Genomic DNA, 23,494 nt, shown 5'->3' with positions numbered 1-23,494 from the left:
CATTATTCAGATCGCTACCTGTAATGCGTAATTTACAAGAAGCCCTGGGAATGCTCGCCTTCCTGCTGTTCCAGTAGCAGCTTGTTGAGCGCCTTCTGTGTAAGACCGCCGCACTGCAGCAAGCTTACAAAGCCTCACAGAGTGCCACTTCTTACACCCATTCCTGCTGCTGAAGTCAAGAAATACCCCCCAAACAGTGTTTGGTGTGTAGCAAGCATGGGAGGAAGAGGGATACTCGGGAGCGAATATCGTTGGCTCGCAGTGGGTTGGCTGGAGATTTGTCTCCTCGCTTTCCCCTAACCCTCTCTATTCATTAAAAATGGCGGCCATTGAATAGCTGCAGTTTACATTGAACAATCATCGTTCAGCTCCTCTTTCATCGTTTACGCTGCATAAAATCATGAACGATGAGTGTAAACAGCAGTCGTTCAGTACTGAATGGCCTCTGTGTTAAGTAAATGGAGAGGGGCGGAGGAGAGCGAGGAGTAAAATCTCCTCCAGCCTCCCCAGCCCTCTGCTAGCCTCTCTGTCAGAGAGCCAGTGATACTCGGTCCTGTGTGACAACACGGGGGCGAGTACACACAGGCACGAGTGTTGGGCATCATTAGCCCAACATTCGTCCCATGTAAATGGGCCATTAGTCTGCACTTTGACCAAAACACATAAGCTGACGGGCCACGCTTATTGAACTAGCCCTGCAATTTATCAGATGGTACATTTTTGGCTCTCTTTTCTGTCAGTCATGTTCACTCACCCTGAATTCACTTGATATATATATATATATATATATAATGTGTTTTAAGAGACTAGACACACTAACGGCTTACTGACATAACAAATTACATGCTGTTCATAGAAGTCTATGGCCCCCTGCACACGGGCGGAAATTCCCTCAGAATTTCCACCCGTGGAAGCTGCCATAGGATTGCGTTTGAAAAAGCAATTCTATACAGACGGCCATGATTTGTCCGCGCGAAATCTCACGTGGAAAACAAATCGCGGCATGCTCTTTTTCTGTGCGGGGCTCACAGAGCCCCACACAGAAATGTCACTCCCCGGCTGCTGGCCCCACTCTGCGCATGTGCCGGCTGGGCGGCAGCTGGCACGTCACAGAGCCGGAGCTGCGGGAGCAGGTGAGTGCTGCGCTGGTCCCTGCAGGGGCTCGGGTCGGGTCCCGCTGCGAGAATTCTCGCAGCGGGATCCAACCAGGCCCCTGCAGGCGGCTAATGAAGAGAAGGAGAAGGTAGGAAGAGCTGAGTCGCAGAGAGGCACTGTGACACTGCTGCAGCTAATAGTGTTTTACTGTCTCATGGCTACTGGAATCACATCTACACTGCTCGGTATAGTAGATGTGATTCCTATAATTTTCATCCATGCTGCTGCTTCTCTGTATATGAGAGACAAAGAAAATTCAAAAATCCTACAGTTTTCATCCTGACCACTAATAACCATATAGCAGTCTGGCGCTTCCTTTTTTTATAGAAAAAAACTTTCAGCCGTTATCTCAATATCATCATATGCAGAATTACAATGTAACGTATATAGCAAACCAATGATTGACCAATCACATTAGGTTATGGACACAGTTTATCTACTTCCTTTGCCTGCAGAATGACCTTTGCTCGGGTCACAAGGAATGCCCTCAGCACTCTTGAATAGAAGTCAATGAGTTCCCTCCTGTCTATTGTGTGAATGGCCCATGAGGCTGCTGTAAAGCATATCTCTGCAGCTAAGGCGAGGTGGCTGCCCCATAATCATGTACAGACAATAGAATGAAAAAAATCTCTCATCAAATAATTAAAAAAAAAAGATTAGAAAAGTTAAATATATTTCATTATGTGGTTTTAATTGGAAAAAAGTTTGTGACTCACTCCATATTTGCTGCACTTTAAGAACAATGCCTGAAGGTTGTTATCCTCAGAAACAAATAGAACTGAGTGTATTAGTCAAATTTGGGATTGGATAAAAAATAAAAGATTTCAATTCTACTTCTGCTCTCTTTAAGTTCCTCTTCTACAAAACATAAGGGAAAACTGCACCACAACTGCAAAGTGTGAACTTGGCCCTAATTATTAGCACTAGTTCATTTGAAGTGATAGGATTCTTCCCTTGTAGTCAGATTTCAGCTGCAGTACAACATTAGGATTGATTTTTCTGCTTTCATTGGCTCTGCAATGTTTCATACTTTTACTTCCATCGTGGTCATATTACAAATCAGTGGTTTCATGGCTCCCGTAAAAAAGTATTACAGGCCTTTTCCCAGTCTCAAAATAGATTTGATTCTGAGATGTTTTATTGGTCACAATCTTCTGTTATCCCTGTTGACTTGTAATATAGTCTGCAGACATGTTGTCACTTCTGTCCTCAGTTTCCCCCCAATTTCCTGCTGAGTAATGTAGTTTAGCCTGTACTTTACTGAAGCACTGCACATATAGCATTTGGTCAGGTTTTCTGTCTAGCTCAGGGGCGTAACTAAAGGCTCAGGGGTCCTGATGCAAAGCGTGAGCTCCCCCCCCCCCCCCCCCCTCTATCTGTATCTGTACCCGTACCCATACCTAAACCATGCTACATAGAGAAAAAAATTGAAGCTTCTGGGCCCCAATGCAAAACCTGTAACAGGGCCCCCAAATATAATGCTTTATTCATAGTACTGGGCTCCCTATATGGAGGAGAGAGGCCTTATGGGCCTCCTAAGGCTCCTTGGCCCGGGTGCAACCGCATCCCCTGCACCCTCTATAGTTACGCCCCTGGTCTAGCTGTTTGTGTCCTGGAACTTGGCTCAGTACAGTGGCCTTGTGTCGTTGTTCCAAACATCTTGGAGAACTAACCCAGATCTGTGGATGTAGGCTTGCTTGAATCCTTCGATCTCTTCATGTAATCCCAGACAGACTGGATGATGTTGAGATCAGAAAGATCAGGCTCTGTGGGGCCATATCATCACTTCAAGGACTCCTTGTTCTTCTTTATGCTGAAGATATTTGTTAATGACACTGGTTACATGCTTGGGATTATTGTCCTGCTGCAGAACAAAATTGGAGTCAATTAGTCGCCGTCTATTTTTGAAAAAAGTCTTACTTCGCAGCAGAGGCGTAACTTGAAGCTTCCTGGCCCCAATGCAAAACCTGTAATGGGGCCCCCAACTATAACGCTTTATTCATAGTACTGGGCTCCCTATATGGAGAAGTGACCTTATGGGCCCCCTAAGGCTCCTGGACCCGCGTGCAACTGCATCCTCTATAGTTACGCCCCTGCTTCGCAGTATGTTTTCCCCACATACCGAAAACTTTTACACAGCACTGTACCTTTACACAGGACAACTGTTGGGCGCAAGAACAGATTTGTCAGTAACCAGGCTTCACGTGCCTTTATATAATGGGCAAAGCACCTGCAAAACTCCCATACTTCCAAGCTTATCTCCTTAATTGAAACACTTTTTTTTGCCAATTAGCTACTCGAGAAATTATTAACACAGTGATTTACTTACTTATACCTGTACTATGGATGTTTACTCAATCTGCTCAATAACAGACGTGATTAAAAGTGTGTGCTCCTTTTACAGCAGCTTAATTTTCTATGAATTATGTGCAAGGGGAGGAGACAGGGCAGGGCGGGAGCTAGTGTGCTGAGCTCCCACCCCTCTCTGCCCCTTGCCACTGTTTGCAATGGGAGGGGCGGGATGGGGGCAGGGCTTAGCTACAGAGAGGAGGAGAAGTGAAGGGAAACTGAGTTTAGCAGTCATGCTGCTAAACTCCCTCCAACCTCCCTTCCCCTTCAGCTGTCATTGGCTCCGATAGGAGTCAATGCAGCTGCCGCCTCCGACGTAAGAGCTTTTACACTGCGGAGATACGCCATTGTGCACTGATGCATTGTAAACCAATGCATCAGAGGGGCAGCGTATATCGGTCGGGGCGTGAAAATCCAGCTGATATATGCCCGTGTGAATAAGCCCTTATGCTGTATTTATACAATGGGGTTTTGCTTATCGCTCTCTAATAGTCCATTGCAGGTCTAGGAAGCAGCCAGTCGTAACATCTCTGCAGTGTGTTTAGTGCTTGAAATATGTTATGTAATATACATCATTTCTAAAATTCTGATGCCGTTATTTAATTTTTTTTTGCAAAAACTGGGATTGAAGCCAGCAGGAAGGAACAGTACACGCTTTTCTTTACATCTCCTTACCCTACTGGATCCAGTACTACTATGGCAAAATAAAAAGAAAAGTAATAAGTGTAAAATCGTGGGCAGCAGAGCCTGGCCTCACACCAAACTAATTAATAGGTGTGAATTTATGGAGCCTTGTTAACAACAGTAGTTAATTAAAACGTCGCTGTCTGATGACAATATTAAAGCAATGATTTTTTGTATCCGATGTAAGGCTGCTAAGATGTCTAGTAAGGGTTTCTTTATTGACACGTAGTGTATAAAGGAAAGGGCTAAGGGCTACATCATAGAACAGCATGAAAGGAATAGCAGTAAGAAAGTTTGTCTACTTTTAAAACTAACCTATAGTATGTAAATAATGGTAACAATTCTGCGCTAATTTCTAAATGCAGAGCAGCAAATCCTCTGTTTTCCTTCACCGCAGCAGAGGATTAACCTCTTAATGACTAGCCCATTTCAGGATCTAAGGACCAACTAATTTTGCAGTTTTTTTACATTATCACATTCAAAGATCCATGACTTTTTAAGATTTTTCAGTATGATGGCATGTTTTTGTAAGACAAGTTGTATACTTAATACCACTTCACTTTCACTTTTTTTTTTTTGCGTAGCAGACTTGAAGTTCATCAGGAACAAATACTTCAGAATTGCAGTGTATTACATCAACCTATTAGACCCTGCCTCCAGGTGCCAAAACATCCAAAGGGGGCGGATGAATGTGTTTCTTCTGTGACTTTATCAGCCCTTCACTATGTAATCGTGGAGCGCCGGTGGGTTGCCATGGAAACCAGACGCCGAACAATAATATCTGGGTCTGCCATGGCCTGTGATTGCTGCTGTAAGGCTGGGTTCCCACCGGACGGAAATCCTGCAGAAATCTCGCCGTTTGGCCGCACTGAAAAACCGCAAGATTTTCGCAGGATAAGCGCTGCTTCAAAACCCGCCTATTTTTTCACACACCTTGGAGCCAACATGCGAGTTTGCACTTGCATGTCCTATCTTTGTTAGGTGCGTGGAGTTTTGCGCTCCTAACAACGATCCATGTGAACACTTCTACAGGAACCTATTGGTTCCTATCGGAAGCGTGTTCTGTGCGCTGCTAGCAGCGCGAAAAATACATTCATCTGAAAGAGCGCTTATAATAACTATATGAAGCTTAGAAACTCCCCAGAGTAAAAAAAAAAGAAAGAAGTTCCCATCATAAGACCACTTGTCTGAATGTAAATACAGAGGATGGCGTCTCCTGTCAATCAACGATTAAGTCCGTCAGCGGTCCTGCAGTGTGCATGTGGCAGAGACCGTTGAAGTTACTGATTAATGTTTTTCATTCTCTATCATTTTAAGGCCTCATTCACATTGGGGCTTGTCAGTGATCTGCATTACTGTAGCTGCAGAACAAGGAAATTACCATCGGCGTTGGATCCGACATAGGCGGGACACCGGCAGCGCTGGATGGACCCCACTGACTACAAAAAATAGCACTACAGGCTGCGCTAATTTTTTTTGGCAATTGAATGAAATCTGTGACTCGGAACAGGACCCCCAACACAGATGCGAACAAGCTCTTAGTTAATAGTAGCTTTACCTGCAGTCCTGTGGAAACAGTACTATCAAACACAGTCTGCAATGCTGCAATATTTACTGTTTTCCTGCTTTTTATTTTTCTCAATTACAAGTCCTATTGGTCAGCAGCACAGGGATGTGTTCTGTTTCCTATCTGCAGAAATTACCAAGAGATGCAGGATACATTATACAGCAGTGTCTGTTTCTCAGTAGAACTCTGCTGCCCCCTGGTGTGTAGTGACTGGCATCTACTCTAATAAATTGGAATCTTCGGGGATTCACAACCAGTTACAGAGGGATAAGCAACATGGATATAAGCACAGTCTGTTTAGACCAGGGGTGTCCTGCCTACACCCCAGGATGGCTATGAATGTGGCCTAACACGAAGGGAGATTGAATCTGCAGGAGGTGAGGCTGTCGGCGGTACCTGGCAGCAGCAGGCTCTCAGCTTCCGCTTCAAACAGGTGGTTCTGTTACTGTATGGCCCCATGTCCATGGGTGGATCGGATTCCGCATGCGGATTTCCGTAGTGGGAGATCTGCAGAAACTATTTGCAGGAGATCGCGGATGATCTGCGTGAAAAATAATCCACAACCCAACCTCCCAGCCTTTTCCCCACCTCCCTAATTGATTTTAACCTCCAAATCTGAAGTGCATCCACAATGGTATTTGCGGATGCACTGCACATCGTTTGCACCCATTGACTTCTATTGAGCCCGTTCACATGGAATCCGCACTGAAATGGCGCATGCTGCGATTTGTTTTCCTGCACCAAACGATCCGCAAATCAAATACACATGCTTAAATTCAGTTGTGGAAGCCAATGCTTCCCTATGGGAACTGTGAATTGCAGATCTTCCGCGTGGGTGACCCGTGCATATTCCACAAATCAAATCCATCCGTGGACATTGGGCAGTGACAGATGGATGCGTCACATTTATAAAAAATGAACCTTACTGAACAAACTGTAATTATGTGTCACTCCATGGGAGGGTGCGAATACATTTAACATTACGCAGATTTAACCGAACTTCATATAACATAGATAGCCATACAATCTTCTCTATACTCCGCAGCACGTGGGTTTGTTGCATTGTAGGTACATCGCCTTTATTTCCCTTTGCTATCATGTGAACTGCCTATAACTCTCATCGGGTAAATATCATACGATAATTCCCATCATTTTATGAAACATCCCACTGTGTCACCCAATTCTTGCATTCCCCGTATAACAGTCCCTGGTGAGATACTCCCTCGGTCCATCCGTCATAGTCACCGTCCCTTGTGTATACACTCAATTAGTTGGATTGCTCTTACATTTCTTCTTTGGGGACCCCATCCCCTGCGGGAAGGCAGACTCCCTCCCTCGTGGTCTGTAATCTATCGGGCCCTCTAACTGCCATGTCTGCTGGGTCTCTGCTAACGGCTGCCGCCTCGTCCTTCACAGCCCTGCATGCAGCTCTCGCACTGCTATGGAGGGTGCATCTCTCTGCTCTGTGAAGCAGCTCCTGCTTTATTCACACACACCACTCAAATCTATGAGCCAAGATGGCTGCCGTGGCATCGCATGGGAGCAGGGTTTAGTTTTCAGCTCCCAGCTAGTCCTAGTGACCTCTGTCTCTGAAGGTCCTTCTACCCATTTATATCCAGGCATATCAAAAAGGGATTTAACCCCTTAAGTCTCCCCCCCCCCCCCTTTCTTACTCGCATACAGACGACGAGGCAGTGGGCGGCACTTGCGGCTTTATGAGTGTCTGACTCACTCAGTCACTCTGGGTTCAGTATGCGGTGGCAATTCTTCTTCCTCCCCGCTCCTATACAGTATACACAGTGAGGATGAGAGACGGTGGTCTCATCGTGGTCAGCTGCCGCTGTGTTTTTCTACTGGTGTCAACTACATGTCGGCCTGGACAAGTCAGTCTGGGGTCTGTATGGCCTAGCGGCAGCAGTAGAGTTTTTTGGAGGTTGATGGAAGTCATATGGGGGTTATTTGGAGGCTGTAGAAAATGATGGTTGTTGTATGGAGAACAATGGGGGTTGTGTGGAGGATGATGGGGTTGTGTGGAGGATGATGGGGTTGTGTGGAGGATGGTGGATTAGGATTACTATGTGAAAACCTTTTTGCTAATCTGTGGTGGCAGATATCACGTAACTTATACACAATGCTTTCGTTAGTGTTTTTGTATTTAATGTGCAGCCCAAGACAACTCTTCTTCTTCAATGTGGCCCAGAAACCCCAAAAGTTTAGACACCCCTGATTTAGACCATCCAGTAGCTCTGACTGAGGCTTGTGAAATGCTTTGCTTATCATGCTCGCAGGTGCAGTGCTGCTACTATAGATTAGAATCCAGTGTTCCCCAACTCCAGTCCTCAGGGACCCCCAACAGGTCATGTTTTCAGGATTTCCTCAGTGTTGCACAGGTGATGTAATTATTGTCGGTGCCTCAGACATTGCCACAGGTGTTCTTACTATAGGATATCCTGAAAACATGACCTGCTGGTGGTCCCTGAGGACTGGAGTTGACACAATGGATTAGAGTATTCAGTAACAGTATCTTCAAATAGTGCATCTCTCAGTGGCTAGAAGTTATCGGAGCGCAAAACTCTTGATTAGAGCAACTCAGACTTTGGTCAAAATAAAAATCCAGTTTTTCTCAAAAAAATATGTTCTTCCTTTTTTAAAAATTTCAAGGGATTATCCAAGCTTGTAAAATCAGAAAAGGCCATCCACATCAGAATAGTGGGGGTCCACCACTTGGGATCCCTGCTGGACCGCTGATTGAAAGGGGTCATGGTACTTATGTGAGCGCTGCAACCTCATTAATGTTTACATCTGAGCCCGAACCTCTTCATACACCGAACTCCGTATTATTTACAACAGCATTCTGGGTACTACAGCGTTGTCCCATAGACATTAATAGGACAAGCCTGCAGTACTCAGAAGGGCCGCTATAAATAATATGGCGTTCTGAATTTCAACGGCCTCAGCCCCTTCAATTTGCTGAAAATGGAGATCCTGAGCAGCAGAACCCCACCATTCAGTTATTAACCCCTTAACACTCAAGGACGTACATTTATGTCATGGAGGTTCGGGGTTTGTATGGAGGGAATCGGGGGTCGATCCTGCTCCATACATAGCCAGTGCTGGCTGTTCCTTACAACTGACATCCACCCGCAACAGCCCTGAACAGCACCATGACTGATCACAGCTGTTAACCCTTTAAATTCTTTGTTAACCCTTTCCTGTGGTGTGGCTGGTTAGATCCTGTAAGATTGCAGTGGAGCAATACTATGGAATTACATTATACTGCCATTTCTCTCCACTTAGAATTGTTTTAAAGTTTTTCAGTGCATTATATGGTACATTAAATAGTACCATTGATACTCATCCATGGACTGAGCTGTGAATGATACATAAAAGAGCCGTACTGCAAAGCTGCTTTCACATTGTATCCACTCTAGAGATGTTGCCAAAGTGAGCCAGTGAGTGAATTATAAAGCCTTCCAGCACTATAGAACATTTCCTCTCCTGCCTTTGGACACCTGCAGACTGGAAGCTGCAGTCATATGAGGCTCCATTCTCACAGCCTCTCCTGTGCTATAAACCGAATCAGATATGATCAGCTAGTCAGTTGGGAAAACTGTTCTTATGGACTCAGCGTTATATGATGTTAAATATCAGTCTCCGTCCCTTGATGAGACACATACCTGCATAGCTTCATTTTCCATTTTTCCCCTCTTTACACTCCCCAACGTTTCCCTCGCCTAATGCAGTCTGATACAGGATATGCTCTACTCTTTGTTCTTCTACTAGTTCTTTATAGATTTTGTTTTGTTTATTTTGCTCATAGTTTGTCTCCCTCCTGATAATGAATATTTTGTGGGCTAGTTCTGCTGAAATATTCTGTCTGATAACTTTTTGCTCACTGAAAATATATCAAAACTTTTTAATAATAAAAGTTTACAAAGAACTTTTTACTTCAAGCCTTTGCAGAATAATTGTTGGCTGCCATCTTGTGGCTGAAATATAGAAAGACAAAGGAAAAAAATGTGATTAAATAGCAGCTATTGTAGTACTGAGCTTTTTGTCTTTTTTAATTTTTTTCCATTAAATAGATTATTTATACTGTTATATAATTTATTCTGTATACATTTACACTGTAGGGGAGAGGTCCCCACAGCAAAATTGGCCCCTTAATATGGTGCCAGGTTTTATTACCCACAACAGTAATCCTAATGTTTGTTGCCCTCTTCAACTTTTTTATGACCCTTGGATCAGTTCCCCACCCACTTGTCTAACAACAATTTAGTGGAGATGGGGGAGTCCTGCACAAGTTCATCATACCCAATAGCAATAGAGGATAGAACCAACCTAAGTTTTCTGCGTCTTTCCAAGGTTGCCATAGTAGTCACATAAGCTAATTTTACAGTATGTAGCACTTGGGCTTGTCCAAACAAAAGAAAAGTAGCTGAGAGTTGGAATGCATCTGGAATTAAATAATTAGTGACATTATTTATTTTTCAGTAGGTTCAGCTGTTGCAGGCATCTCAAAGTAAATGAGGGCCACAGGGCAGTAATTATTTCTCTTCTGTTTTAGAGGAGACATAATTATTTTGTCTAGTGGGTGGCAGTGTCACACATCAGGAGGATCTTCCACACTGATTTCACCTCTTAAAATGAGTGTGGGGTGAAATCTGTATAAACTAACTAAATTGACGTGCTGAAGATACAGAACTGATATTTTTCATAGTGTGTAAATGAGATTTCTTTAAATTTTATTGACTTTGCTTGTACTTAATAATGATTTAACCAAATTGCAGTATACCATACAAAGTTCAAATGTCACTTAAGTATTAACTGATGACTTTTCCGCAACTGGCTGATGCGCAATCCTGCAGTTACAGCCCATAAGTTCCTGACTCATCTCCAGTGACACATCTGTATTTTTAGTGCTTGCTCGAGCATGTATATTGTGGCTGGCAGACCTGCCTAGTCTTTGAAGTCTGTTTGTGTGCACACAAGCATTTCATTATCTCGGACCACCCTCAACTCAGGCATACTTGGTACCACAGAGGGGGAGAGAAGTCTCTTAAAGTCTGAAGGAGATGATGCAAAGAGTTGCAGGAATGTGCCTCTCTAACAGTCTCAGCCATGATCGCTTTGGCTGCCATCTTTGTGACTCTGTGGTTTTACTTTCTTTGGTCTATCACTTCCGGCAATGTTTCCTGACACTGTGGTCATACAGGCAGCATAAATCCACAGTCTCATCCACCGGCTGCCACTGTACACCTGTGTCTGTCTCTCTGTTTAGCCTTGCTGTCACACAGCTTCTCACTGCCACCATGTACAGGCCTAAGACACACACCTCTTCCTTCCTTTTTCCAGAGACTTCCCCACTTCAGCCAATCACTGTTTTCTTTTTTTAAAGAGGAGAAATGTAACCAAGCTACCACTGGAAGTCACTAGCGACCCACATTATACATAACTTAATACGATGGTAATAGTAGAAACAACAAACTCAACATGTTTTCAACAATGGAGGGACAGCATTGAGGCATTGGTTTAACATCACTGCACCCCCATTATACTAGGCTCCAGAATCCTCCTGTTGTGTCTCATACCAACAAGATGTAGCATCACTGTGTGATATCACAACCTACTAGACAAAAAAAATAGGCCTCCATCACTCAGGCGACAAAGTTGTGCGATTTTTGTGGCATTGCTACAATGCTACAAATCACATGTATGAGAAGCCCATGCTTTCCTATGGGTTCCTTTACACATGAGATGTTTTGTAGCATGCTACAAAACGACACAAAAACCTCGCAGGTCCGGTAATATGCGCGCGACCTGTGAGGTTTTGTAGCCCATGTTTCCATGTGGTTTTCGTGCGATGCAACTTTGACAGTAGCAAATGCTACTGTCAGAGCTATAATCTAAGCCCTAACTGCAGGGAAAAAAAAATACACATACATCACCTTAGATGTGCTGTCAGCCTGGCCGCAGTTTCTCCCCGGGTCCCGGCACTGATCATCTTCTTCTCTTCTGGTCGGGGATTCAAAAAACCCCGCCTCCTGGAAGAGCTGGCTGTGATTGGCTGACACTTAGCCACTCACAACAAGTGTTCGATGAATGGCAGTGGTTTAACCAATCACAGCCATTCTTCGAGCACTGGCTGTGATTGGCTAAGCGGCAGCCAATCACAGCCAGCGCTTTCAGCAGCCGGGAATTTTTTAAACCATACAGAAGATGAAGAAGAAGATCAGCGCTCGGACCCAGAGAGACGCTGCGGCGGTGCCCCGGACAGCGCGGAAGAGGTGATGTATACTTTTTTTTTCCCTTTAGTTACAGCTTATTTTCGGGGGAGGACTTATATTTCAAGCCTCCTCCCCGAAAATCCTTGCAAAGTCGCGGTATTGCCATGAGAAGACGCAGCAATATTGCACGGTGCAGCAATGCAATATCGCCGCGATTTTCTCGCAGTGATGCTGTGTCGCCCGTGTGTAGGAGGCCCTATATCTCCTCTAAAACAGATGAGGAATAAGCAGATCAATAAAACAGCTGGCTGCAGAATACTTGATAAAGTAACAAAGTAGACATTACTTACCTGATGACTTCCCACCACTTCAGCGCTGATGCTTTGTGTTCCCATGTCCTGTCTGTATTTACCGGTACTTTATTTGGTGGTACTATATTGGGAAATTTCACACAAATAGTTTTTCAAGGTTAAAAAAAAATCACTTTTGAGTCATTTCAACAATTGTATAAATACCCTTCTAGAATATATTGTGCTCTGATGCGGTGTTAGCTGCTAGAAATTTTTTTGAGAAGAGAATGTTAAAGATGCTTAGAAAAAATTAGGCTACAACCCAAAATGGCAGATATATATGGGTGTATATCTATTCCAGCTCTACATGCAAAACCTAATTTGCCAAATTTTACAACTGTGTCCTCTGTATAAAGAAACATAAAAAGATGGTCAGGGAGGCGCTTCAACTGGTTATCTGGGGGGTGTGTCACTGGGTGATCCGAATAAGTGAATTTAAAAGGTATAATACTATGAAGTAAAATAAAATAAAATGGGACTTACCCGGTGTATGGTGGAAACCCCTGTGGAGAGGGGTCCCACCAACACCTCCTAGTCCAAGTTGGCTTGTCAGACCTCTAAAGGGTCTTACTCCTCTGGTGTCGTCCTGGTTCCTGAGTTGTTGGAGTCTGCTGCAGAGCCTCTGTGTCCAAATGGTAAATTGGACCCACGGAAACGTGATGGCGATGAAAAAAAGAAAAAATAGCTCTTGCGCCGTCTCAACAAACAACTGGAGTTGACAATTTGATATTGTCTAAAAGATTTAATGAAGTACAACGCGTTTCGTCGCACAAAAGCGACTTTATCAAGTACATGCGCTTTTGTGCGACGAAACGCGTTGTACTTCATTAAATCTTTTAGACAATATCAAATTGTCAACTCCAGTTGTTTGTTGAGACGGCGCAAGAGCTATTTTTTCTTTTTTTCATCGTCCTCTGTATAAAGGGCCATTAAGACCCAACAATTCTCACTAAAAAGCCGTATTTTGAGCAAGAATCGTTGGGTCTAACTGCACGGACATTGAGCAGTTTTTGTTAACGAGTTGTTCTTCGTTCTTCATCAACGATGAGCCTTATCAGTGCCGTGCGCTGAGTTCTCAGCGGGATACCGCTGATACTATTGTTTCAACTGGTATCCCGCTCGAAGAACACAGCCGGAGTATGAAGAAGACAGCGCTCCAGCTGTGTTCTGCATACTCTGCTCAGAGTGCTCAGCTGTATACCAGCTGAGCTCTCCGTGAACACAGCAGGAGTATGCAGAAAACAGCACTGCAGCTGTATTCTGTATACCCTGCTTGGAGCGCTCAACTGTATACCAGTTGTGCGCTCCATGAACAAAGCAGGGGTATACAGAAGATAGTGCCGCAGCTTTGTTCTGCATACCCCACTTGAAGCACTCGGCTGTATACCAGCTGAGCTCTCCGAGAAGACAACAGCTGTATGCAGAAGATAGCGGTCCCGCTTGTCTTCTTCATACAGCGTGAGACTTCATTTACACACTTATGCAAAGTGAACGCTCAAAACTGTTGTTCAAAATTGTCACTCAAACTGCTGTTTAAGCGAATTTTGAGCGATTATCTTGCGGTGCACACAACAATTAAATGCACACAACAATTATCGCTCAAAAAATGTATTTTAAGTGACTCTTGAGTGATAAATAATCGTTGTGTGTAAATGGGTCTTAAGGTATATATATCAGCTTGTGATATTTAAGGCAACTGATAAATCCCAACTGCACAGTTCCTTTCGGGTTCACCATAGGGTGGGATACATACAAGGTAAAAAGTAAATTAATGCTAGCCTTATTCTCTACTTCTCTTCCGTAGAGGGTCCTCCTATGGCCCACTACTCCAAACCGGTGTGGGCAGGCAGATGCTGTTGACTATTCCCACCCTTTGTATTTACTTCTTAGACTACTGATTGAAAGACTGTCTCTAACTACTGCTTCCACCAGATTGTCACTGGAGGGAAGCAGCAGTCTAAAGTCACAACATCATCAGATTCCATGACCAAGGGCCCTATTACATGAGTCGATAAATTGTTCAGATGCCACCATACAGCGGGAGTCTGAACTATATTGTTCAGTGTAAATGCATGCCCCGACTGAACAATGAATGAGAATTCATTTTCTCCTTGTTCATCATGAAGTTTCTACATATTCAGCATTGGAGGCACTGGCGTAACTATAGAGGATGCACATGATGCGGTTGCACTCGGGCCCAGGAGCCTTAGGGGGCTCATAAGGCTTCTCCTCTCCCTATAGGAAGCCCAGTACTATGAATAAAGCATTATAGTTGGGGGCCCTGTTACAGGTTTTGCATTGGGGCCCAGAAGCTTCAAGTTACACCTCTGATTGGAGAGTAGGGGGTAATAGGCTTAACTGGATGAACATATGTCTTTTTTTGGTTTTACATACTATGTTACTATTTATTGTTAATAAGGCTTTAAAAAAACTATCTTAGAGAAACTGGGAGAAATTAAATGCCAATGTGTATGAATGATCTCTATAGATAATAATGGAACATTGTGTTATATTCCTTCACTAATTTTATTCTGTTTCCATTAAAGGGACAAGTGACCCATATGTCAAGTTTAAAATTGGAGGAAAAGAGGTTTTTCGAAGCAAGACAATACACAAGAACCTTAATCCAGTTTGGGAAGAGAAAGTTTCTTTGCTTATTGAAAATCTTAAGGAACCTTTATATGTTAAGGTAAGGACGTCATTTCAGCAGAACCATAGTCAAGAAAACAGTGAAGGGTTAAAGTGTTGCATAGGAAGTATAGCGACACGGGATTCCGGATCCAATAATGGTTAAGCAATTGAATTTGTACCTTTAATTCAAGACATGCTATCACCCAATACATGGTAGTACCTCCTAAGATATATTGTTACCACTCTACTATTAGCAATATAGTCTTATAAATACAGCTTACAGAGTCCAGTTGCAATCTCAATATTACCCAAGGCTCGCTCCCTTCCCTCTGTGAAAATATCTCAGTCCGTAAACAGACGCTCAAGCAACAGAAGTTTGCTAAACAGTCGAATTTTCTCAGTCCAGCTTTGTTTTGCAGCAGGCCTCCTGGTTAACTGTTTCTAGCATTACTAGTAGGTACAACCAGATTTGTGATGGGTCCGGCCTCACTTACAGTTTATGTGAGGGCTGCAACCTTTACCACCCCAGTGATCCCACAGTGTTGTCTGTGGGATTGGGAGCAGTCTTCTCTGCTCCCTGCTCAGTATGCTCGTTGGTGCTGTCGACCTTTGTCAGCTCAGGGTTGTAAGATTCTCCTTTCTTCCTCCTATGACAGCTCTGGGTACTGTGCTCTAGCCTTCTGTCCAATGCAGCGCCCAGCTCAACTCTCTTTCTGTTTTCCTCTCACTCTCTTATCTCTCAGCTCAGTCATTACTCCACTCACTTTGCAGCATAAATTCTTCCATTTTATGCCAATCAGCACATGTCCAGTGAGCATGCTTAGTTCTACTTCATCAAAATTTGGCTCAAACTTTTGCGCATGCTGCGATTTTGGTGTATTTTTTTTCCAGTTCATCTATATGCCATTGTTAACTTTTTGGTGTGAGTCCTATACAAAGGCCGAAGATAAATTTTATCCACAAATCACAGGAAGATGCCTCCAATTTACCTGTAAATCATACAGACTGATCCAGTGGGAGGGCAGAACGTTCCTCTTGCCTACAGATTTTTCCCATAAGTCCCCCCTATTTTTTCCCCCTTTGATACTACATTATTAACACAGCACAGCATAATCTGGAGCTGCTGCTGATCTTTGCATACGCAGATGAGTGCGGCGATTCTGCCCACAAAAGGGAAAGATGATCTGTGCGTGCGCAGGTCAGTGGCGGCTCCAAATTTAGGTAGGTAATAATTCTATCACTGTGGTTATTTTACTTTGGGAAAAATTGACATATCAGAATTATCAGTATGTTGTTGGCAAATGTCCTGCAGGCGTGGCAGAAAATACAGAAAATTTCTTGAATGTGTCTGGCAAAGGGTTTTTTTTTCACTATGAATACTTTATTGTACAGGTTATTAAAAATTAGCAATATTTGCTTTTTACATGCATTAAAAAATAAAATGACGCATTTAGGAATTATTACATTTACTTACATGCATGCAGTGAATTGAGTGTGGGAGGGGGCATGCTCAGTCGTTCTCCCTAAAGCCAGGTCTCTGCTTAGTGACCCTCTGTTCACTGCAGGGCAGCTAAAATAAATAGCTTTCTGCTGTCAGGGAAGGAGCAAGAGCCTCTGCACAGTGTGGCAGCCTACAGCAAAACTGAGCAGATTGCTTGAGGATTGACTTTTTAGCAAGCAAGCACTCTTTCTCTTCACTGCATGTTGGAGGCTAATGAAGATGAACTTGTGCATTTAAAGTTGAATGAGATGGCATCCACCCCAAAGTTCTTAAAGAACTCCAGTCTGTGGGTACTGCACCTCTCACTGATTTGTTTAACCAGTCCCTTCTAATAGGTGATGTTCATGATGATTGGGGAATGGCAATGTTGTACCCATCCATAAAAAGGATAGTAGAGAAGAAGCTTGGAACTACAAGCCAGTTAGTGTGACATCTGTAGTAGTTAGACTATTGGAAGCCGGGGCGTACCTAAAGGCTCAGGGGCCCAGGTGCAAAAGTTCAGCTCGGCCCCCCCCCCCCCCCCCGGGCCCTTTTCGCCCTCGCCTCGTAGCTATGCCTGAGGGCCAATGTCCACGTGCGGATTTTATTTATAAAATCCACATGTGGACCCGCACGGGAGATCCATGCATCTTGCTGCCCATAGGAATGTATTGGTATCGCTAGGGCAGCTAAAAGCATGCAGATGGGATTCCTTCCCAGAGTGCGGGTCACACGCACAGGAAGAAATCGCAGCATGCTCTATTTTCCTGCGGATCTGCCACACGGACGGCTCTCGTGGCTTCCATTGAAGCCTGTGGAAGCCGTTCGTATCCGCGGCACAGTCGCAGCTGTTTTGTGCTGTGCCGCGGATACGCGGGAGAACAGGAGATTTTTAAAAAATATTGGTGCACATGCACGCGGCACGAGCACGCCCACCGACCGGAGGAAAGAAGATCAGGCCTGCACAGAGGGGAGCCCCGCAGCGTCTGGAGAGGTGAGTGTAATGTATTTTCCCCCTCCATGTCTGCGGGCATGTACAGATTTCACTGCGGGATTCAGCAGTGAAATCTGTGCGTGCAAGTGGGCATGAGGCCTAAGAGAGAGATAGATAGATACGTAGATGGATAGATTCAGAGATAGATAGATGGAGAGATGTGAGATAAATAGATAGAGAGATGTGAGATAAATAGATAGAGAGATGTGAGATAAATAGATAGAGAGATGTGAGATAAATAGATAGAGAGATGTGAGATAAATAGATAGAGAGATGTGAGATAAATAGATAGATAGATAGATAGGAGAGAGATAGATAGATAGATAGATAGGAGAGAGATAGATAGATAGATAGATAGATAGGAGAGAGATAGATAGATAGATAGATAGATAGATAGATAGGAGAGAGATAGATAGATAGGAGAGAGATAGATAGATAGGAGAGAGATAGATAGATAGGAGAGAGATAGATAGATAGGAGAGAGATAGATAGATAGATAGGAGAGAGATAGATAGATAGGAGATAGATAGATAGATAGATAGATAGATAGATAGATAGGAGAGAGATAGATAGATAGATAGATAGGAGAGAGATAGATAGATAGATAGGAGAGAGATAGATAGATAGATAGATAGGAGAGAGATAGATAGATAGGAGAGAGATAGATAGATAGATAGATAGATAGATAGGAGAGAGATAGATAGATAGATAGATAGATAGGAGAGAGATAGATAGATAGGAGAGAGATAGATAGATAGATAGGAGAGAGATAGATAGATAGATAGATAGATAGATAGGAGAGAGATAGATAGATAGATAGATAGGAGAGAGATAGATAGATAGGAGAGAGATAGATAGATAGATAGATAGATAGGAGAGAGATAGATAGATAGATAGATAGGAGAGAGATAGATAGATAGAGAGATAGAGCGATAGAGAGATAGATATAGGAGATTGATAGATATAGGAGATTGATTGATTGATAGATATAGGAGATTGATTGATATAGGAGATTGATTGATTGATAGATATAGGAGATTGATAGATATAGGAGATTGACGGATTGATAGATATAGGAGATTGACAGATTGATAGATATAGGAGATTGACAGATTGATAGATATAGGAGATTGACAGATTGATAGATATAGGAGATTGATAGATTGATAGATATAGGAGATTGATAGATTGATAGATATAGGAGATTGATAGATTGATAGAGAGAGATAGAGAGAGAGATAGAGAGAGAGATAGATATAGGAGATTGATAAATATAGGAGATTGATAGATAGATAGATAGATAGAGGGATAGAAGGATAGAGAGATAGATATAGGAGGTAGATAGATAGAGAGAGAGATAGATATAGGAGATATATAGATAGATAGATATAGGAGATAGATAGATATATAGATAGATAGATATAGGAGATAGATAGATATATAGATAGATAGATATAGGAGATAGATAGAGAGATAGATAGATATAGGAGATAGATAGAGAGATAGAGAGATATAGGAGATAGAGAGAGAGATAGATAGATAGCAGAGAGAGAGATAGATAGATAGCAGAGAGAGAGATAGATAGCAGAGAGATAGATAGCAGAGAGATAGATAGCAGAGAGATAGATAGCAGAGAGATAGATAGCAGAGAGATAGATAGCAGAGAGATAGATAGCAGAGAGATAGATAGCAGAGAGATAGATAGCAGAGAGATAGATAGCAGAGAGATAGATAGCAGAGAGATAGATAGCAGAGAGATAGATAGCAGAGAGATAGATAGCAGAGAGATAGATAGCAGAGAGATAGATAGCAGAGAGATAGATAGCAGAGAGATAGATAGCAGAGAGATAGATAGCAGAGAGATAGATAGCAGAGAGATAGATAGCAGAGAGATAGATAGATAGCAGAGAGATAGATAGATAGCAGAGAGATAGATAGATGAGAGATAGATAGCAGAGAGATAGATAGCAGAGAGATAGATAGCAGAGAGATAGATAGCAGAGAGATAGATAGCAGAGAGATAGATAGCAGAGAGATAGATAGCAGAGAGATAGATAGCAGAGAGATAGATAGCAGAGAGATAGATAGATAGCAGAGAGATAGATAGATAGCAGAGAGATAGATAGATAGCAGAGAGATAGATAGATAGCAGAGAGATAGATAGATAGCAGAGAGATAGATAGATAGCAGAGAGATAGATAGATAGCAGAGAGATAGATAGATAGGAGATAGATAGATAGGAGATAGATAGATAGGAGATAGATAGATAGGAGATAGATAGATAGGAGATAGATAGATAGGAGAGAGATAGATAGATAGATAGATATAGGAGATTGACAGATTGATAGATATAGGAGATTGACAGATTGATAGATATAGGAGATTGACAGATTGATAGATATAGGAGATTGACAGATTGATAGATATAGGAGATTGACAGATTGATAGATATAGGAGATTGATAGATTGATAGATATAGGAGATTGATAGATAGATATAGGAGATAGAGAGATAGAGAGATAGAGAGATAGAGAGATAGGAGATAGATAGATAGATAGGAGATAGATAGATAGGAGATAGATAAATAGGAGATAGATAAATAGGAGATAGATAAATAGGAGAGAGATAGATAGGAGAGAGATAGATATAGGAGAGAGATAGATATAGGAGAGAGATAGATATAGGAGATTGATAGATATAGGAGATTGATAGATATAGGAGATTGATAGATATAGGAGATTGATAGATAGATAGAGGGATAGAGAAATAGATATAGGAGGTAGATAGATAGATAGAGAGATAGATATAGGAGATAGATAGATATAGGAGATAGATAGATATAGGAGATAGATAGATATAGGAGATAGATAGATAGAGAGATATAGGAGATAGATAGATATAGGAGATAGATAGATAGATATAGGAGATAGATAGATAGATAGATAGATAGATAGATAGAGAGATAGATATAGCAGAGAGATAGATAGATAGCAGAGAGATAGATAGATAGCAGAGAGATAGATAGATAGCAGAGAGATAGATAGATAGCAGAGAGATAGATAGATAGCAGAGAGATAGATAGATAGCAGAGAGATAGATAGATAGCAGAGAGATAGATAGATATAGGAGATTGATAGCTATAGGAGATAGATAGATAGATAGAGGGATAGAGAGATAGATAGATAGATATAGGAGATAGAGAGATAGATAGATATAGGAGATAGATAGATAGATATAGGAGATAGATAGATAGATATAGGAGATAGATAGATAGATAGATATAGGAGATAGATAGATAGATATAGGAGATAGATAGATATAGGAGATAGATAGATAGAGGAGATAGATAGATAGAGGAGATAGATAGATAGATAGATAGAGGAGATAGATATAGGCGATAGCTAGATAGATAGATAGACAGACAGACACATAGAAAGACATACAGACAGGCAGACAAGCAGATACATACCCTGGTGCCCAGACTACTTCTCTGCTGAGGAGAGCAGCTGTACGCAGTGTCAGCAGGACGGAAGTAGCAGGGAGATGACCTCATCCCTGCTCCACTCGATGCCTTGCTGTGCTGTGCCCGTGTGCGGTGAGTCAGCTTCTGTGTCCTCTCTGCTCTTTCCCCTACCCCCTCCTCTTCCCCTGTCTTCTCTTCAAGTCCTCCCCCTCCCTTCTCCTACTCTACTCTCTGGCTCGTGCTGTCGGCCGGCCGGACCGCACTAACTTAGCAAGCAGCCGCCGACAGCGTGAAGTGAAAGTAAAGCTGTATATGCTGGAGGGGGGCCTCTGGGCCCCCTCAAGTGCAAGGGCCGGGTTGCCGTTGTGACCCTGGCACCCCCTGTCGGTACGCCTATGATTGGAAGCTCTCCGGAAAGAGAGGAAATTTGACCACTTAAAAACCAAGAACCTGTTTGACCCTAAACAGCAGGACTTTACTGAGGACAGATCATGTTAAACTAATCTCACTAATTTCTTTGTCACAAAAGTGATGGATGAAGGTGATGACGTGGATATCATTTATTTGAATTTCAGTAAAGTCTTTGATACAGTTCCACATAAAGAGGTCATAGATACGTTATTGAAAATTGGACGTAATCATTTGATAGTCCGGTGGAAACTGTAGTTTAATGTTTCTGAATGTAAAACAATACACTTGGGGAGAAGGAATCCTCTGTCTCAGTATCGTATCATTAGCTCTGTGTTGTCCAGGACTTTAGAAGAGAAGGATTTAGGGGTTCTGATTTCTGACAGACTCAAAATGAGTCCACAGTGCGGTTAGGCAGCAAAGAAAGCAAGTAGGATGCTTGGCTGCATAGCTAGAGGTATAACCAGTAGAAAGAGGGAGATTGTGATCCTGTTGTGTTCAGTTCTGGAGACCTCATCTACAGAAAGACACTGATAAAATAGAAGAAGCCCAAAGACAGGTTACAAAAATGGTGGAAGGTCTCGAGAACAAAATCTATCAGTAACGATGAGCAAACTTTTGAAATGTTTGGTTAAACTGGTTTGCCAAACTTTTGCAAAACGTTTGCTCCAAATTAGTTCGAACCGAACCAGAAGTTCACCAAAAACCCCAAATCTGGTGTATAACACTATCTGATAACCATAAAAGCCCTGTATAAGACACTGAGAATGTTATGCTGGGCTTTTATGGCTCTTAGATGTGGTTGTACACCAGTGTTCAAGACTAGTGTTGAGCAAACTGAACCAGTAGATTCCTGTTATGGGCAGAACTTTGCTAAAAGCTCAGTCCAGGTTAGTGCCTAATTGAACCTTTAGCAAAGTTCAACCTTAAACAGAGTTTTACTGGTTTGGTTTGCTCAACACTACTTCGGAAAGAAGGGAGATGATGAAAAGCTTTCAGTATATTAAACATATAAATAAGGGTCAGGAGGGAAGTGTGTTTATTAGGAAGCTGAACACTAGAACAAGGGGGCACACTCTGAGATTAATTGGGGGAAAATCAGAAGCAACGTCAGGAAATATGATTTTACTGAAAGAGTAGTAGATGCTTCGAACAAACGTCCTGCAGATGTGGTTGGTAAATCAACAGTAAGTAAATTCAAGCATGTCTCTGATAACAGATCTATATCAAAAGAGAAATAAATAATATACAGGCAGACTGGATGGATCATATGGCCTTTTTCTGCTGTCAATTTTGTACGTTTTTATTATCTAACTACCTGCAGAGGAACGTATGGAATTACAGTTATGGCTGTCAACAGGGGAAGGTGACTGACTTGGGAATTTATTGGAGATTATACTTACAGCTGCCAGAAGGTGAAGGAGACTGGTTGTGGTGGGTTGGAATGAAAAACAGATTGAGTACATGAAAATGTTTTTGGTATATGTAGGCAGAACACAGAGAACTAGGTCTAATGACACTTTTAAGCAACCCATAACAGTACAGGTGAGGGGAGCATAGAGAAGAAAGAGGAAGAAAAAGATGAAAATGTGTGTTTTTGAAGTAGGACTTTTTATATGAATTTGATTTATGGGATAACCCCTCTAAACAGCTTGATCTGTTTTAGGCAGTAAATGTTATTATTTGTATAATGAAAAGTTGCTGTCATTCCAAGGAAACTTTTTTTTTTCTTAAACTTTCAGTAGATAAAAATCTGTCCTGGTGAAAAAAAGTGCCACTCAAATCTATTGTCAGTCTCTGCACCAAAAGAAAGAAACATCCTGTCTCTGATATGTCTACGCGGCTTCTTACAAATCCGACTATGTAAAAATAATAATGGCATCGCTGACTCATGACTCATCCTGTCATTGATAGTCTCTATTGCATTGTTGTATAAATATGTATAGTTGTCAAGAAACATGAAAGATAGTTATTTATTGCAATGTGCCATTTCCAATTCAAGGACACCTAGTGTAGATATTCAATTAAACGTATCAGGAATCCTTGACGGCTTCCACTGTCAAGCTATGCATGCAGTAGATGTGTAGAGCAGAAATACACTTCAGGCTTTCACACGGTTTATGGGCTACATCTGTCTATGTTCTGTACATCAAAGCTATAGCGGATGCCTCAGTAAATACTTAGAC

General features: G+C 42.3%; 1 protein-coding gene across 1 annotated transcript in view; it reads left to right on the top strand.

The window, feature by feature from the left end:
* Positions 1 to 23,494, top strand: part of MCTP1 (multiple C2 and transmembrane domain containing 1) — a 748,272-nt gene that overhangs the window by 277,763 nt on the left and 447,015 nt on the right. Inside the window, exon 4 of the mRNA XM_066603001.1 lies at positions 14,879 to 15,021. Within this exon, the coding sequence (XP_066459098.1) occupies positions 14,879 to 15,021 (143 nt within the window). The remainder of the gene's footprint in view (positions 1 to 14,878; positions 15,022 to 23,494) is intronic.

This window comes from Eleutherodactylus coqui, chromosome 5, assembly GCF_035609145.1.
Source record: "Eleutherodactylus coqui strain aEleCoq1 chromosome 5, aEleCoq1.hap1, whole genome shotgun sequence".
NCBI classification, from domain to species: Eukaryota; Metazoa; Chordata; class Amphibia; order Anura; family Eleutherodactylidae; genus Eleutherodactylus; species Eleutherodactylus coqui.
This window is presented reverse-complemented; position numbering and strand designations above follow the sequence as displayed.